Source organism: Bubalus bubalis, chromosome 7 (assembly GCF_019923935.1).
Source record: "Bubalus bubalis isolate 160015118507 breed Murrah chromosome 7, NDDB_SH_1, whole genome shotgun sequence".
Classification (NCBI taxonomy): Eukaryota; Metazoa; Chordata; class Mammalia; order Artiodactyla; family Bovidae; genus Bubalus; species Bubalus bubalis.
In genome coordinates, this window is record NC_059163.1 from 51,865 (window position 1) to 68,566 (window position 16,702).

Sequence of the window (16,702 nt, forward strand, 5' to 3'; positions counted from 1 at the left end):
GGAAGTTCTCAGTTCACATACTGTTGAAGCCTAGCTTGAAGGATTTTTGAGCATTACCTTGCCAGCAAGTGAAATGAGGGCAATTGTGCGATAGTTTGAACATTCTTTGGCATAGCCCTTCTTGAATGAAAACTGACCTTTTCCAACGCTGTGGGCACTGCTGAGTTCTCCACATGTGCTGGCACGCTGAGTGCAGCTCTTTCACAGCACCAACCTGGAGCGCACCGGAAGTGCAGTCTGAGCCCGGGGCCGCCTCTCCTGAAGCGGCTGGCTCCTGGTGCGTATTTCCGGCGCGACGGCGGACGCGGAAAGGACGCAGGGACTCTGTCAGGCCCTCCGGCTCTCGCCTGCTCGGCGGCGGTGGAGTCGAGAGCCTCTACTCCTGGGCGAGAAGTGACCCGGTGCCCGGGAATCCGGATCTCGGCGCGGAGGGTGGGCACGATGCGGCTGGGCTCCGGGACCTTCGCTGCCGGCTGCGTCGTGATCGAGGTCCTCGGCGTCGCGCTCTTCCTCCGGGGCTTCTTCCCGGCTCCCGTCTTTTCCGGAGCGGAGCGGCAAGCAGAGTCCCCGGCGCCCGAACCCTCTGCTGGTACGACTGCGCCCTCCTCCCCACAGCGTCTCTGCTCCCCGGGCCCTACTGTGCCCTTACGAGCCTCGCCTCTTCATCTTCTTCCCGGGGCTCCCGGGGGGTCTCTTCCATTCTGATCCCGACCTCCTAGGATCCCCTTCTTGCCGCTCCAGCCTCCTTTTCTGTATCCTGCAACTTGGTGGCCAGCACCAGTACCAGCCCCACTAAGATCTTCGTCCCTGGTCACCGCAAAGTAAGCTCTCTGTACCCGTAAAAAGTAAGACTCTGCCCAGCTGTACTCAATCCAGTGAACCACAACCCCCTTCCCTGAGCAGATGTTTGGGTCACTCCCTGTTCCAGGCATCCTTTTTGCTCAGTAAGACACAGCAGGTAAGATTCCTGCGACCTCTCGTGTTTTCTTCTGTGGCATTCCTCCAAGGGCCCGTTTTTTCCAGTAAAGACCTCCCTGCGTAGAGCCCTCAAATACCCAGCAATAAATATTAGGTAAAAGAACTCGCGTTTTGTAACTATGGAAAGACAGTTTGTGAATGCTCTCCCATCCGTTCCCTGCAGCACTGTTTGTATCAAGCTCCCTGATATCCCGTTGTAGGACTCGCAAGAAGGAACTCCCCAGTGTCAGTACATCCCACAATGCTAAGGACAATTCTCTCCTCGATACGGGGGCTCCTGAGCCTACTTGTCACCCATCCTCTGACCCCAGCGTTGTTTCCCAAGAACAGGCCCTTTCCTTTGGGTCAGAATGTGTAGATGTGACAGAGTATGTGCTGGAGAAGTAGGGAGAAACCAGATTATAAAGTTCCTGGATACTAAAAAAGAGTTTAAAATTCAATTTCCTTTTTCTTTTTCAAACACTTTAGGAGCCAGTTCCAACTGGACCGAGCTTCCACCACCTCTCTTCAGTAAAGTTGTTATTCTGCTGATAGATGCCTTGAGAGATGATTTTGTGTTTGGATCAAAAGGTGTGAAATTTATGCCCTACACAAATTATCTTGTGGAAAAAGGATCATCTCTCAGTTTTGTGGCTGAAGCAAAGCCACCTACAGTTACTATGCCTCGAATCAAGGTAAACAGTTTGACTTAATGTATTATAGATCATGGTTTGGCTCTTTGAGAGCTTTAGAAGAATGTTCTATTGTCTTTTACTTGGAGTCCCAGTTTTAGCTAAGTGGAAACTACTTTGGTGCTGTCCTCCTGGCTGGGGCAATAGAATGCTGATGAAGCCTTCCAGATAGACTGGAACTAAGACTCATGATTTATGCCCTCTGTCAGGTAGCCAGAGCTCATGCTTCATGGGAAGCATAACAGATTTAGAGCCAGATCTTCTCGGCCAGTCTAATCCAAGAGATACCATCTTCTTTGCTAGCCTGCTGCTTTTAATCATCAGTGAGTCAGTCAGAATTCTGAGAGGAGCCTCTAGGGTTATCTACTTCAACCTCTTGATTTTATGGATGAGGAAGCAAACTCAAATAAATTAAATGACTCATCCAGTATCTTAGTATATACAGTGACCAAATCAGCATGCCCTGGCCTCAGCAGATATCTCTGCTTTTACTGTATAAACCACCTTCAGGTGTTCAGCCTAGTGGGCGAGACTTGACATGCATAGTGCTTTACTCAAGAACTATAGAGAAAGGAAAGGATAAAGCTTTATTTATTGGCTCAAAAATTTTTTCTGAATCCCTTCATGGGATTCAGTGAAGAACAAGACAGCAACTATCCTAAACTCATGAAGCTTACTTTCTAATTGAGGGGACAGAAAATATGTAAGTATACAAATAAATAGTCACAGCAGTTTCAGTAAGTGGCAAGTGCTACGGAAGAAATTGAGGAGGAGAACATGAGGAGAGTGATGGGCAGTGGCAGAGGCCCCCTCTAGTTAGGTTGCTCAGGAACAGCTTCTCAGCGAGCAGACATTCTGCTGAAGAGTCCCTTGCAAGCTGAAAGAAAGGCATCCAGGCTCATGACCATCAGGATCATTGATTCTCTGTCTGTCCTGTCAGCAGAAGTGTGGAAGGAACTCATTCCTCTGTCATTTTGATAGGAAAAGTGTCATTAGGAATCTGGGCAGTTTTGCAAGGAAAAGTATCTGAGCATGCCTGCCCTAGGTTCTGTTCAGTCCTGCATATCGACCAGTGTGGTCCTCCTTTCTCCAGGTTGCTTCATTTCACCAAACCAGTGTTTTGTGTTGGGTCCTTGTAGGTTCTTGTTCCTCATCCTTCACCAGTGAGGAAATAGTATACAGGAACTCCATCCTGGAGTTAGGGGTTTACAGCTCTGGAATTGATAGGATCAGGTAAGGCACAAACTAAAGAGTGTGTCCCCTGCCCTGCTTCCACTTAAGGAAGGGACTTAGTTCATCTGGAGGTGCTGATACAATTGTCATGAAACACAGTTTTAAAATTTCAAGACTGATGTCTCTAGTGAAAAGTGAAAGTGAAGTCGCTCAGTCGTGTCCGACTCTTTGCGACCCCATGGACTGTAGCCTACCAGGCTCCTCTGTCCATGGGATTTTCCAGGCAAGAGTACTGGAGTGGGGTGCCATTTCCTTCTCCAGGGGATCTTCCTGACCCAGGGCTTGAACCCAGGTCTTCCGCCTTGCAGGCAGACGCTTTACTGTCTGAGCCACCAGGGAAGTTCCTAGCAGCATGTTCAAATTCTGTTCTGTGTTAAGATTATACAGTCAGTGAAAGTAAAAGTAGCTCAGTCGTGTCCGACTCTTTGTGACTCCATGGACCATACAGTCCATGGAATTCTCTAGGCCAGAATACTCGAGTGAGTAGCCTTTCCCTTCTCCAGGGGATCTTCCCAACCCAGGAATCAAACCAGGATCTCCTGCATTGCAGGTGGATTCTTTAGGAACTGAGCTATCAGGGCAGCCACGATTATACAGTAACTTCTTCTATGACGTTGTAGCTAACTCATGAATCCTTTCCTTTCGGGGGCATTTGCAGTTGTCATAATGAGCAGTTACCACTGGCTGCGGCGTGCCCATGGTGCGGGCACTGTTTTCTGCCCTCTGACCACAGCCCACGGACGAGGCTCCGTGACGTCGGCGCCACTCTCTTCGTTTCCTGGATGAGGAAGCAGGATTTAAGTGGTGAAAATCTCACAGCTGACATTAGAAACCGAGCATGAGCCTGTGCTTGTCTGCTTCCAGAGCCTCTGCTGGTCACACGTGTTCTCAGTGACACTGCAGAATGAGGTGGCCAGGCCAGATTCTCTTTCAGTCGTCCCTGCAGAGCCCTCCTTAATTCTCAAAAGACAAGAAACTACTGCTCCCAAGACCACAGCAGCCCCGGGAAGGCCTCCAAAGAGCTGACAGAAGGGCGCTAACTCAAAGTTCCGAGGCTCTCAGCTGTAACTTGGTTGCTGCTTGCGTGTGTCCTGGGTTGAAGGGGATCCCAGCTAGTCCCGCCCTTCTTGAAAATGTCCGTGTGAGCTCAGACTAGTGGGAGGAGGAGGGAAGTGTCTTATGAAAGCCCAGAGGGAGGGATGGACAGATTCGACCCTAAGTGGTAGAAGACATCATAAACAAAAGTCCACTGACGATAAAGGAGGGAAATCATTTACAGTTAACACAGCAAACAAGATGTAAATCCCAGGATATGTCAGGAAGGTCTGGTCAGAGGCGACAGTGTGCTGGCGGCTGGACAAAGGGTGTGACGCGTCCACAGGAAGAGACAAGGCCGTCAGCGGGAGTGCCTAACTCTGCTGGTGATCGGCTCAGAGGCGCCTGAACAGTCTGTCCAGCACACTGTAGACCCCAAAAGGCTAATTATAACACTCTTCACAAGAAGTGAGACGAACAGATCTCTTTACACTATTCATGTGACTGAATTAGACTCAGCCTGGACTACTCCCACCCTCATCCAGTCTGCTATGATCTCAGCCTGTAAAACCCTTGCCAGCACCTCTTCTCACCCAGAACCTGTCCGAACAGATAGGTCGCTCTGCTCCACTCCCAACAACCCCCCGCGGCTCACACTGTGTCTCCTAACTCAGGCCTCAGGGTGCGTGGTCCTGCCTTTGTTCTCTCTTCAGCCTCATCTAAGCCCGTTTCCCTGTCCTGTGTCTTTTATCCAGCAGATCACACGTTCCCCACGTGTGCCACCCCCTTTCACGGTGGGGTTTTCACAGTTTGCTGTGTTTTGCTCTGGAAAGCCCCACTCTGCCTCACCTAGACGACACCATGCCCTCACACCGCGGCTCCAATGGCACTTCCCAACGGGAAGCTTTTTAAAAGCAGTGGTCATTGAACCAGTCTTGGATAAATACACTGTACCTCCAAACTCTGGAGTACTGCAGCTGTTTAAAAAAAAAAAAGGTGAAATACCTGTATGCTTTCTGCAGAAAGATTTAAGTGAAAAAAGCAGGTTGCAGAATTATTTATATAGTTACCATTTTGATAAAATGTGTACTTTATATATTTGTGATTATATACATACAGAACAAAAGGATGAAAAGATATTCATTCAAAGTAACTGGTTGCCTTTAGAGAGCAGATTTTTAGGATGAAAAGGTCAAGTTTTAAAAAATAACCTCATTGATGCCAGCACAAGCCACGCTTCACCACCAAGAGGCCCAACACCTTCTTTTAGGTTCAGGCCCTCTGTCCCTGGGGCTGCACAAATAAAACTTAGTGGGAAAAGCGAAAAAAAAAAAAAAAAAAAAAAAAAAAACATAAAAAATAACCTCATTGAGACAGAATTTTCATACAGTACAGTATAACATAATTTGTTGAGATTTAACAGCTGTATACATCTGTGTAACTCCCACCTCAGCTCTGGGTTCTGATCCCCATCCCAGGAGTGGTGGCGGTTGTCACTGTTGTTTTGGTGGCTTGCTGAAGCTAGTTCTAGAGTCTGTTTCTCATGAGGTCCTGAGATGTACACTCAGAGATGTCTCTGCTCTTGTTTGTTTTTTTAAAGCTAGTCTTCCTGAGGGGCAGCCAGGTGAGCATGGCTGAGTGGTGACCCAATGACTGGTCAGAGGTTGTGCTTAAACACACATGTGATGTGGCCTCTGCCCTCGGCAAAGGGACCGGTGTGTGGTTTGGGCCACACACTCATCTTCAGTCAGTTTATGCATCTCCCTAACTCTTACTGTCTGAGCAAGTCTCAAACAGCTGGAAGGAACAGATAGCTCTCTCAGTTATCCGAACAGTGCTCTCTGTTCTCTCCTGGGTGTACCCTCACCCCATGTATGCACACAGCCTTCCAGATTCCAGGAATGTGTGGGAGCTCACAGAGGTCTGCAGCAATCATCCCATACCCCAGACTCCATTTCTGCGTTTTCTGTTCTGTGTTTCTACAACCAGCATTGAAGCCTCAGAGAGCCATGACGGCCTTCCCCATTTTCAGTTTGTCCCTGGCATGGGACTTTTCGATAGAGCACTGAATTGGGTGGGCCCCTCCTGGTACTCATGGCTAAGTGTGCAAGAGAGGAACTTGTTTTTCAGTCACTAAGTCATGCCTGACTCTTTTCAACCCTGTGGACTGCAACACACCAGGCTCATCTGTCCTCGACTATTTCCCAGGGTTTGCTCAGATTCATGTCTGTTGAGTCAGTGATGCTATCTAACCATCTCATCCTCTGCTGCCCCCTTCTCCTTTTGCTTTCAATCTTTCCCAGCATCAGAGTCTTTTCTAATGAGTTGGCTCTTTGCATCAGGTGGCCAAAGTGTTGGAGCCTCAGCATCAGTCCTTCCAGCGAATATTCAGGTTGATTTCCTTTAGGATTGACTGGTCTGATCTCCTTGCAGTCCAAGGGACTCTCAGAAGTCTTCTCCAGCACCACAGTTCGAAAGCATCAATTCTTCGGCTCTCAGTCTTCTTTATGGTCCAACTCTCATATCCATACAGGACTACTGGAAAAACCATAGCTCTGACTATATGGACCTTTGTTGGCAAAGTCACTGTCTGCAGTGATTTTGGAGCCCAAGAAAATAAAATCTACCACTGTGTACAGTTTTTCCCCTTCTATTTGCCATAAAGTGATGGGACTGGATGCCATGATCTTAGTTTTTTTAATGTTGAATTTCAAGCCAGCTTTTTCACTCTCTTTCACCTTCATCAAGAGGCTCTTTAGTTCCTCTTCACTTTCTGCCATTAGAGTGATATCATCTGCATATTTGAGGTTATTGATATTTTTCCTGGCAGTCTTGATTCCAGCTTGTGATTCATCCAGTCGGGCATTTCACATGATGTACTCTACATAGAAGTTAAATAAGCAGGTGACAATATATAGCCTTGGCGTACTCCTTTCCCAATTTTGAACCAGTCCAGGTTTCTCAGAAGGCTAGTAAGGTGGTACTCTCATCTCTTTAAGAATTTTCCACGGTTTTTTGTGATCCACACAGTCAAAGTCTTTTGTGTACTCAGTAAAGGAGTAGATGGGGTTTTTTTGTGTTTGTTTTTGTTTTTTTGGTTTGTTTGTTTGTTTTTGGAATTCTCTTGCTTTTCTCCATGATCCAGTGATTGTTGGCAATTTGATCTCTGGTTCCTCTGCCTTTTTTAAACCCGGCCTGTACATCTGAAAGTTCTCAGTTCATGTACTGCTGAAGGCTAGCTTGAAGGATTGTGAGTATAACCTTGCTAGCATGTGAAATGAACACAACTGTGCAGTAGTTTGAACATTCTTTGGCATTGACCTTCTTTGGGATTGGGATGAAAACTGACCCTTTCTAGTCCTATGGCCACTGCTGAGTTTTCCAAATTTGCAGGCATATTGAGTGCAGCACTTTAACAACATCATCTTTTAGGATTTTAAATAGCTCAGCTGGAATTCTGTCACCTCGGCCCATGATAAAACGCCACAAGTACTCACAGCTTCTACTGGAATTTGAAAGTTTGTTTTGAACAAGAATGTTTCGGTGTGTATATCCTTACTGAGTTTTTAAAGTCCTATAGTGGTTGTTTTTGACAGTTATATCCAGATTTATCGTTGCTCTTGGGGGAGAGGATTTGCCAAGTTCCTCACTCTCCAAGTCGAAGATTAATTCATTTTTGTTAATTTGCTGATAGAGAGGTCTTGGCAGAATTGTTACACTGTTCACATTGTCCAGATTCCTATTTATTTTTTATCACACAGGTCCCTGGATGCCAGTGTTGTGGGTTGCAAGCTCACTCCAGATCCCAAAGACCCGTGACCCATTTAGACTCTGCTCAAGTGCAGGGGTGGGGTGGGGGAGTGATTGACTTAATTCTGTATCAGAAAGTTGTGAGGACATGTTACACCCACCCACTTTTTCAATAATTACGGTGTGTTGGCAGTGGGTTGGGGGGGGGGGGGGGGCGCGGAATGTGTCCTACCAGCATCCCTGGGCCAGTTTACTGTGAGATAATTCTTGTTTAAAGGCTGCTTTCCTCCCTGGGTGAGTGGGAAGCTATTCTTTCTCAGGGGTGGACAATAGAATTGCTGGATTTTAGGGTCAGGAGTTTGCTTGTTGCATGAGGCAGATCTGAAGCTTAGGTGAGGACCAGTCAGTGGGTTTGGATATACAGAGTTCCCGCCCTTTGCCATCTGCTTCAGTTCTTAAAATCCATCACTGCCTTTTTGACCACAGCTATCATCTGGCTACCCCACAGCCGCCTCCTTTATCCTCTCATTAACTGAAATATGGTCAGTTCTTCACTACTTAGTTTGCTGGTTTTGCCCAGAATCTGTGCCCTGCTTTGTCTTAACACTGACCCAGCCTTCAGTACTGGGGTCACTTTAGCTTTATGCTTGCCTCTTTTAGTCATCAAGTCATTTCCGTCCCTGATCACCACACCACACTTGGACACCATGGGCAGATTCCATGGACTGACTCCTGAGTGCTCCCTCCTGCAGGCGTTGCTGACAGGGAGCCTCCCTGGCTTCATCGATGTCGTCAGGAACCTCAATTCTCCTACGTTGCTGGAAGACAATGTGATCACACGAGCCAAAGCTGCTGGGAAAAGAATCATCTTTTATGGAGATGAAACATGGGTGAAATTATTTCCAAAGCATTTTGTGGAATATGATGGAACAACCTCTTTTTTTGTATCAGATTATACAGAGGTCAGTTTTTAAGAAAAATATATCCAATGAGACAGCCTGGTACCCTGTTCTTAGCAAGGGGCAACATTGCATTGTATGTGGCTTTTAATAATACAATAAGAATAGTATGGAGAGATTGAAAAACTTGTTCCTTCCCATTATCAGCTCCAAGCCAGAAATATAAACCCTGACACAGGTGTGAGCTTAGTTCTCTGACCCTAAAGCCCAGATGGATACCTGTCAATGGGTACCAACAGTCAGGAAGGGCTTCCCAGGAGGAGTCCCTCGGCCTGAGTTTGACAGCATCTGTGCATGGCAGAGCCCGAGGTCTCCATGGTCTGCCAGGGATCATGCCTCACAGCTGTTTTATGGGGTTGGCAGCATGAGTGTGCTGGGTGAGCCTGGTCCCAAGAGGCATCGACCCCGGGCTGGGTGTGCAGCCTCCAAAGAGGAAAAGGGCATAATTAGACCCACAGTGAGAAAGCTGGCCCTTGGGGCAGAGGCACCACAAGTCTGAGCTGGCATTGGATGGGTCCACTTGCTTGGCCTTGTGGAGTGTCTGCCTCACTGAAGGTGACCTGTGTAGACAGCAGTTACTGCCCTTCCTGTGTATGACCACTCAAAAGTACTTCTCTTCATGGTAGATTCTTCAGTGAAAGGGAGAAGGGCCATCTGAGGAGTCAGGGCTCTCCAGGCTAATGGGTCTTTCGGGGGCTATTTGAGTGGGAACCACTGAGTGTGTGTCTCTTTCCTCCCTGAATAGCGTTCTTACAGGACACACATGCCCTCAGCTTCACTCCGCTGGTTTCTTGAACTCTGGGTACTGCTCTGTCTTACCCAGCTGCCCTTAGCCCTGTTGAACTTGGTCACCTGGTCAGCTTGGTTTATGCTCCAGTAGCGATCTTACAGAAATGTTTTATTTATTTATTTATTTATTTATTTAGTTTACGCTCCAGTAGTGATCTTACAGAATTGTTTTGTCAGAACAGCCCTTGTGCATTTAAATTATAATATGTTGTGTTTATAACTTAGAGACAGAAATATTAATGAAAGCTTGATCTAATGCAAACATTTTTTAAGACAGTTTTTATTTTGGAGGTTTGTTTTGTTTTGTGGTCTTTGCAAACTCCCACGAATCTGAGTACCTAAAAAAAACCACTAGAGTTGAAAATAACCATGTCACTTTTCATTGAAGAGTGAACACAAAGGAAATTAGGGAAGCTATTGATACGTGCTTTTTTCCCTTTAAAGGTGGATAATAATGTTACAAGGCACTTGGATAAAGTACTAAAAAGGCAGGATTGGGACATGTTAATCCTGCACTACCTCGGGCTGGACCACATCGGCCACATTTCTGGGCCCAGCAGCCCCCTGGTTGGGCACAAGCTCAGTGAGATGGACAGCATCCTGATGAAGATCCACACCGCACTGCTGGCAGAGGTGAGCCTGTCAAGGTGCCAGTGTTTCCTGGGGGAAATGGAGCTTCTGAAGTGAACTCGGGCGACCTTGCGTGAGCTTCATGCCCACCAGCACTCAGGCAACCTTCACCTACAGTAGCACCTGCCGTGTGCTGGGCGCTGTACCCAGCGGCCCTGCCGAAGAGTGGCTCTTAGTATCTCCACCTGTTCATCCAGATAATTTCTCCTGAATGCCTTGTGTCACTGTGCCTGTACAGACACTTGAGAGCTTAGCCTCTAGCCAGGAGGGAACACAGGGAGCGTAATCAGTGAGTCAGAGGTGTCCCAGACAGAAGTTGATACTGTAGCAGAACATAGGGCGGGAGGAGTGTACGTGTGAGAGAAAGGCCGAAAGTTTAAACTGCATAATCAGAGCAGTCTTTGAGGACATGTGAGTGGTGAGTAGAGGCTTGAAGCGGGTGGGAGTGCCAGTAAGCCATGTATGAAGGTATGTTCCAGGCAGAGAAGCAGCACGGGCAATTCGGAGCCTGTCGGGTCCATCCCAGGGGCAGCAGGAGCCACTGGCCACAGCCCTAGGGGCAGAGGGCAGCTGTGTGTGACAGATAAGAAGACTGCCCTGTGCTCTGTGACCTCCATTTAATCCCATTTGTCTTAAGACAGTACTGTTGTTAGTTTTGGGGGTGTTTTTGGCCGTGCGTGGCATCTAGTTACCTGACCACGGATCACACCCAAGCCCCCTGCAGTGGAAGGGCAGAGTCCTAACCACTGGACTGCCAGAAAGTGAAAGTGAACGTCGCCTAGTCGTGTCCGACTCTTTGTGACCCCATGGACTATTCAGTCCACAGAATTCTCCAGGCCAGAATACTGGAGTGGGTAGCCTTTCCCTTCTCCAGGGGATCTTCCCAACCCAGGGATCGAACCCAGGCCTCCTGCATTGCAGGCACATTCTTTACCAGCTGAGCCACCAGGGAAGCCCCTGGACTGCCAGTGAAGTCCCTATTTATGACATTACTTGACCTTGACCCTTTAATCTGACTGTAAGTTCATAGGTTGGAAAAAATAATAAAAGTAACTCATTTAGAAAGAGCTACTATTTACAAAGCAAAGCTGAAATCTGAAGTAGTTTTCTTAACAAGATCATGTGTTCTCCCCAGTCTGGGTACAGTTGAAATGCCTTCCCTTTGCCTCACAGGAGAGAGATCCTCTGTTGCCCAGTCTGCTGGTTCTCTGTGGTGATCATGGCATGTCTGAAGCTGGAGGCCATGGAGCCTCTTCCATGGAGGAAGTAAGCACTGCTCTGGTCTTGGTTAGCTCTGCATTCGAAAGGAAGCCTGGTGAGATTTGGGTGTTTAACAGTTTTAAACCTGTACTTTATTTCTTTGTTTTCTATACTTTGATTTTAATTTTAAAAACCATTTTTAGAAGCTGTATAAGTTTGAAAAACCCTGAATAATGAGAATGAAAATTAATGGGGCAAGGACCAGTCAGGATTTGGAATGTATGTTTCCTGCCCTGATTCCTAAAATACAGATGTTCCTTTTGTGAATTGTGTGGTATGAATGTCACTGCCTGGAAATCTAAATAATAAAAAGTGCCAGAGGCTTAGGGACATCTGAACTGCATGTATGAATTGAGAGAAACATAAAAAATTAAACTTAAGAAAAAGAATCTATTATTTGAGACTATGTTGAATAGATAGCAATGTTAGCTAGAGTCGTAGGGCCAGAGTAGAACTGTCTGAAAGCCCATTGTCAGCATTGCGACACACCTCAGCTCTCCAACCCAGGCGCACCGGGCCCCTCACTCAGCACAGGCCTGCACAAGACCCCTGCCTCCTCCCTTTAGGACATGCAGGCCGTCAGCTCACGGCTGTTTCCACGCTGGACACTGGTACTTTTCAGCACCATTGGCCCTGCTGACCCCTGGTCCTGGAACTTCCCACCTGTTTGGGTCCCCTCCACCTCTCACTCTGCTGTCCAGTCCTCTTGGCTGGCTCAGCAACCTTGCCCTAGCCTTTTTTCTGGACTGCCTCTGTTTGATTCTGCATTTACCCCTGAGATGATCGCATGCTCTTCCATGGTTTTAAGTGCCATGAATGGGCTCACACCTGTTGGATTTATCCTCCAGCTGTGCCTCTTTCTCGCCCTCCAAACTGTCAGCCCCACTTCCTACTGACGCCCTCTTGGATCTCCCACAAGGAGAGCAGATGAGACGCCCGCACCTGCAGTCAGCCCTCCCTGTGTCCCCATCAGCGGATGGTGCCATTCACACAGTTCTTCAGGTTGGAAACCTGGATGTCTGCCTTAGTCTGCCCTCTCCCTGCTCCTCACCTGTGCCAGTCTGTCCCAGGCTCCCATACATATCACCTTTTATAAGCTGAACCTCGGATAAAGTAAAAACCCCATGTGAGGCTTCTTGCCTCCCTCACAGCCTTGTCTGGAGGCACATCCCCATTCCTCATCGTATCCTGGCCTCTCCCACACGTCCTCCAGGTGTTAAGCTCTTCCTCACATGCCCTGACCCGTCCTCAGCCCCTCAGCCTGCTCATACGCTCGTCCTTGGTCACCTTCCCTGAAGTCGTCTCTCACAGCACCCGTCCACTCCACCATCATCCTTATCATGGTTTATAACCACAGAATGAACTGTGTGACTCATGAACATCTGCCTTCTCACTGTGAGTTAGAGTGGGGCAGGGCCAGGTCTGTTTTATGCATCACTGTATGCCTTGGGCCTCAGCATTGCCTGGTGTTTAATGGATACTGAAAATATTGAATGAACGCATCTTCCACTTGAGCAGGGACTGGCTGGGGAAGAAGCTCCACCTGTTTCCTTTTGTCTGTTTACAGCACTACCTCCTGTTAGACGTCTGACTCCAAAGGCGTCGGTATTGGCTCCCCTGAGCCTTTACTGGGTGCCCAGCTGGAGCCTGCCTTCCAGTGAGTGTGCACAGCACCCACGGGAGCACTGGCCTCTGACACATGCACACCCGGAGCAGGGTCCCGTGGGGCTCGTCTACCTCAGTGAGAGCCCCGGGCCAGATGCACCCTCTGCATCCGTCTGTACCCCCCTCCTGCAGACGCCACTGAGCACCCGCAGTCAGCTGGGCGCTCTGCTGGCGCTGTACAGGGAGCTTATAGTCTGAGGAAGAGCAGGGACAGGGAGGCTGGCCTGTTGTCATTAATATTATAGGAATCTTAGGGTTATTTTTAACTTAACTGCTGATGTTTCAAGGCTCAGATGGGCATTTAGGGATATCCTCCCTGGGAAGTCTGACACGTCTTTAGGAAGGGCCAGGGTGGCTGTGCCTAGGGACTGCCTGCGTGGGCTGCTCACATGGCTGACCTCAGTGCCCTCAGTAAGCTCTTCCTTGTTTTGTTGACTTGTTTGTTTGCTTTGAGAGTAGCTGTAGTCTGTGTTCTTATCAAGCTTATTTTTTGAGCCAGGACTCCACACCTGCCGTTTAGTTCATTCAGAGCTGGTTAGCCATCGTTAGTGTCAATTTTGGGATATAGCGTCACCTCTTTACTGGTCACCTCCACTTCCTCCAACCCACTGTCATCCCCATCCTCAGCCACCACCAAGCACTAATCTTCCTGTCTCTACAGATTTGCCTTTTCTGGACGTTCCATACACATAGAGCCCTGTAATAAACGGTCTTATGTGACTGCGGTGCTGCAGAAGACTCCTGAGAGGCCCTTGGACTGCAAGGAGATCAAACCAGTCAATCTTAAAGGAAATCAACCCCGAATATTCATTGGAAGGACTGATGCTGAAGCTCCAACACTTTGGTCACCTGATGGGAAGAGCCAGCTCACTGGAAAAGACCCCGATGCTGGGAAGGATTGAGGGCAGGAGAAGGCGCAACAGAGGACGAGATGGTTTGATGGCATCACCAATTCAATGGACATGAACTTGGGCAAACTCCGGGAAATGGTGAAGGACAGGTAAGCCTGGTGTGCTGCAGTCCGTGGGGTCACAAAGAATCAGACACTACTTGGCAACTGAACAAAACAACAACAATAAATGGTCTTGTGTGACCAACTTCTTTTACTGGGATAATGTTTTCCGGGTTCATTCATCCTGTAGCAGGTGTCAGGACTTCATTCCTTTCTTTTGCTGAATAGTATTCCATTGTATATATGTTCTACATTTGTTTATCCACCCATCAACCGATAGATGTTTGGGTTGTTTCCACTTTTTGGAAACATTCCATGCCATTTCTATATGTTGTAGGCTGACAATGTATATACATGGTTTGATACATACATACAGTTTTATATAATTGTTTTGGAATTTAAGAGAAAAATACATTTTATGCTATCTTTTATGCAGTCCATGGGGTCGCTAAGAGTCAGCCATGACTGAGCGACTTTACTTTCACTTTTCACTTTCATGCATTGGAGAAGGAAATGGCAACCCACTCCAGTGTTCTTGCCTGGAGAATCCCAGGGACGGGGGAGCCTGGTGGGCTGCCGTCTACGGGGTCGCACAGAGTCGGACACGACTGAAGCGACTTAGCAGCAGCATAACTATATAGTTACCTTTACTGATACTCTTTACCTTTTTTTTTTTAAGTGGATCCAGGTTACCATCTGGAGTCAGTAGCTTTCAGTGTGAAGAACTTCCTTTAGTATTTCTTGTAAGGCAGGTTTATTGTTGTTCAGTCGCTAAGTCGTGTCCCACGCTTTGTGACCCCATAGACTGCAGTACGGAGAAGGAAATGGCAACCCACTCCAGTATTCTTGCCTTGAGAATCCCAGGGACAGAGGAGCCTGGTGGGCTGCCATCTACAGGGTGGCACAGAGTCGGACACGACTGAAGCGACTTAACAGCAGCAGCAGACTGCAGTACACCAGGCTTCCCTGTTGTTCAGTATCTCCCCAAGTTTGCTCAAACTCATGTCCATTGATTCGGTGATGCCATGCAACTTTCTAATCCTCTGCTTCCCTCTTCTCCTTTTGCCTTCAATCTTTCCAAACAGCAGGGTCTTTTCTAATGAGTTGGCTCTTTGCATCAGGTAGCCAAAGTGTTGGAGCTTCAGCATCAGTCCTTCCAATGAATGTTCAAGGTTGATTTCTTTTAGGATTGACTGATTTGATCTCCTTACAGTCCAAGCAACTCTCAAGAGTCATCTCCAGCACCACAGTTCAAAAGCATCAATTCTTTGGCACTCAGCCTTTATGGTCCACCTCTCACATACGTATATGACTACTGGAAAAACTGTAGCTTTGACTATGTGGGTCTTTGTAGGCAAAGTGATGTCTTTGCTTTTTAATACACTGTCTAGGTTTGTCATAGCTTTCCTTCCAAGGAGTAAGCACCTTTTTAATTTCATGGCTGCAGTCACCATCCACAGTGATTTTAGAGCCCAAGAAAATAAAATCCACTTTTTCCTCATCTGTTTACCATGAACTGATGGGACCATAGGCCATGATCTTAGTTTTTTGAGTCCTGAGTTTGTTAATACTGAATTTTTTGTTTTGCTTTTTCCGTCTCAGGATGTCTTCATTTCCCCTTGCTTTCTGAAAGGCAGTTTTGCTGGGTATAGCATTCTGGTTCTTTCAGCTCTTTGCACATGCTGTCCTGCTGCCTTCTGGCCTCTGTGGTTCTGATGAGAAATCAACCATTAATCTAATTAGTTTCACTTCACTCCTTGTAGTTTGTATTTGTCCAACTTGGAGTTCATTGAGCTTCTTGGATGTGTAAATTAATGTTTCTTGTCAAATTTGGGAGATTTTCTGTTTCTCGGATTGTATAATTGTTTATTGTATAATTATTTAATTTTTATCAATCTGTCTTTGCTGATTCTTCTGCCAGTTGAAAATCTGCTATTGAGCCTTCATAGTAAATTCTTCATTTCAGTTATACTTCTCACCTTCAAAGTTTCCATCTAATTCCTAACCGTTTATTGATAACCTCTGAAGGATGGGACCCTGCCATCATACCTGCCTTTACTACCTCCCTAGGCAAGGAGATCTGCCTGTTCCCTGTAGTTCTTTGACCACATTTGCAGTGACTGCTTGGAAGACTTTGTCTGTTAACTCTGACATATGGACCCTTCCCAAGACGCTTGTACAGCCTGCTTTTTTTTCTCTCTCTTTCAGCTATACTTTCCTGTTTCTTTGTATAATTGCATGTAGTTTTTGATGAAAACCAAACATTAAATGCTATATTGCAGTAACTCTAGCCCTCCTCACAGGGCCTGTTGTCATTGTTTTATTTTTGTTGTTCAGTTGCTCAGTCATGTCTGAGTCTTTGTGACCCCACGGACTGCAGCACGCCAGGCTTCCCTGTCCTTCACCATCTTCCGGAGCTTGCTCAAACTCATGTCCATTGAGTCGATGATGCCATCCCACCATCTCATCCTCTGTCGTCCCCTTCTCCTCCTGCCTTCAAACTCTCAACTTCAGGGTCTTTTCTAATGAGTCAGCTGTTTGCATTAGGTGGCCAAAGTATTGGAGCTTCAGCTTTAGTATCAGCCCGTCCAATGCACATTCAGGGCTGATTTCCTTTAGGATTGACTGGTTTGATCTCCTTATAGTCCAAGGGGCTCTCAAGAGTCTTGTCCAACACCACAGTTCAAAAGCATCAATTCTTCTGCACTCAGCTTTCTTTATAGTCCAACTCTCATATCCATACATGACCACTGGAAAAACCATAGCTTTGACTAGGCGGA

The 16,702-nt window shown here is 47.1% G+C and overlaps 1 protein-coding gene across 11 annotated transcripts in view; it reads left to right on the top strand.

The window, feature by feature from the left end:
* The first annotated feature begins 295 nt into the window (after window positions 1-295).
* PIGG (phosphatidylinositol glycan anchor biosynthesis class G) overlaps window positions 296-16,702 on the top strand; it is a 40,999-nt gene continuing 24,592 nt past the window's right edge. For 8 of the 11 annotated variants that reach the window (XM_025289552.3, XM_025289556.3, XM_044945523.2 and 5 more), the window contains exons 1-5: window positions 296-589; window positions 1,447-1,652; window positions 8,420-8,629; window positions 9,860-10,048; window positions 11,219-11,360. In XM_025289552.3, the coding sequence (XP_025145337.3) occupies window positions 442-589; window positions 1,447-1,652; window positions 8,420-8,629; window positions 9,860-10,048; window positions 11,219-11,360 (895 nt within the window). In that variant the 5' untranslated portion in view covers window positions 296-441. Of the gene's footprint in view, window positions 590-621; window positions 959-1,446; window positions 1,653-8,327; window positions 8,630-9,859; window positions 10,049-11,218; window positions 11,361-13,908; window positions 13,971-16,702 lie in introns of those variants that run through there. The other 3 variants (XM_025289553.3, XM_025289555.3, XM_025289557.3) reach the window with 3 other exon arrangements.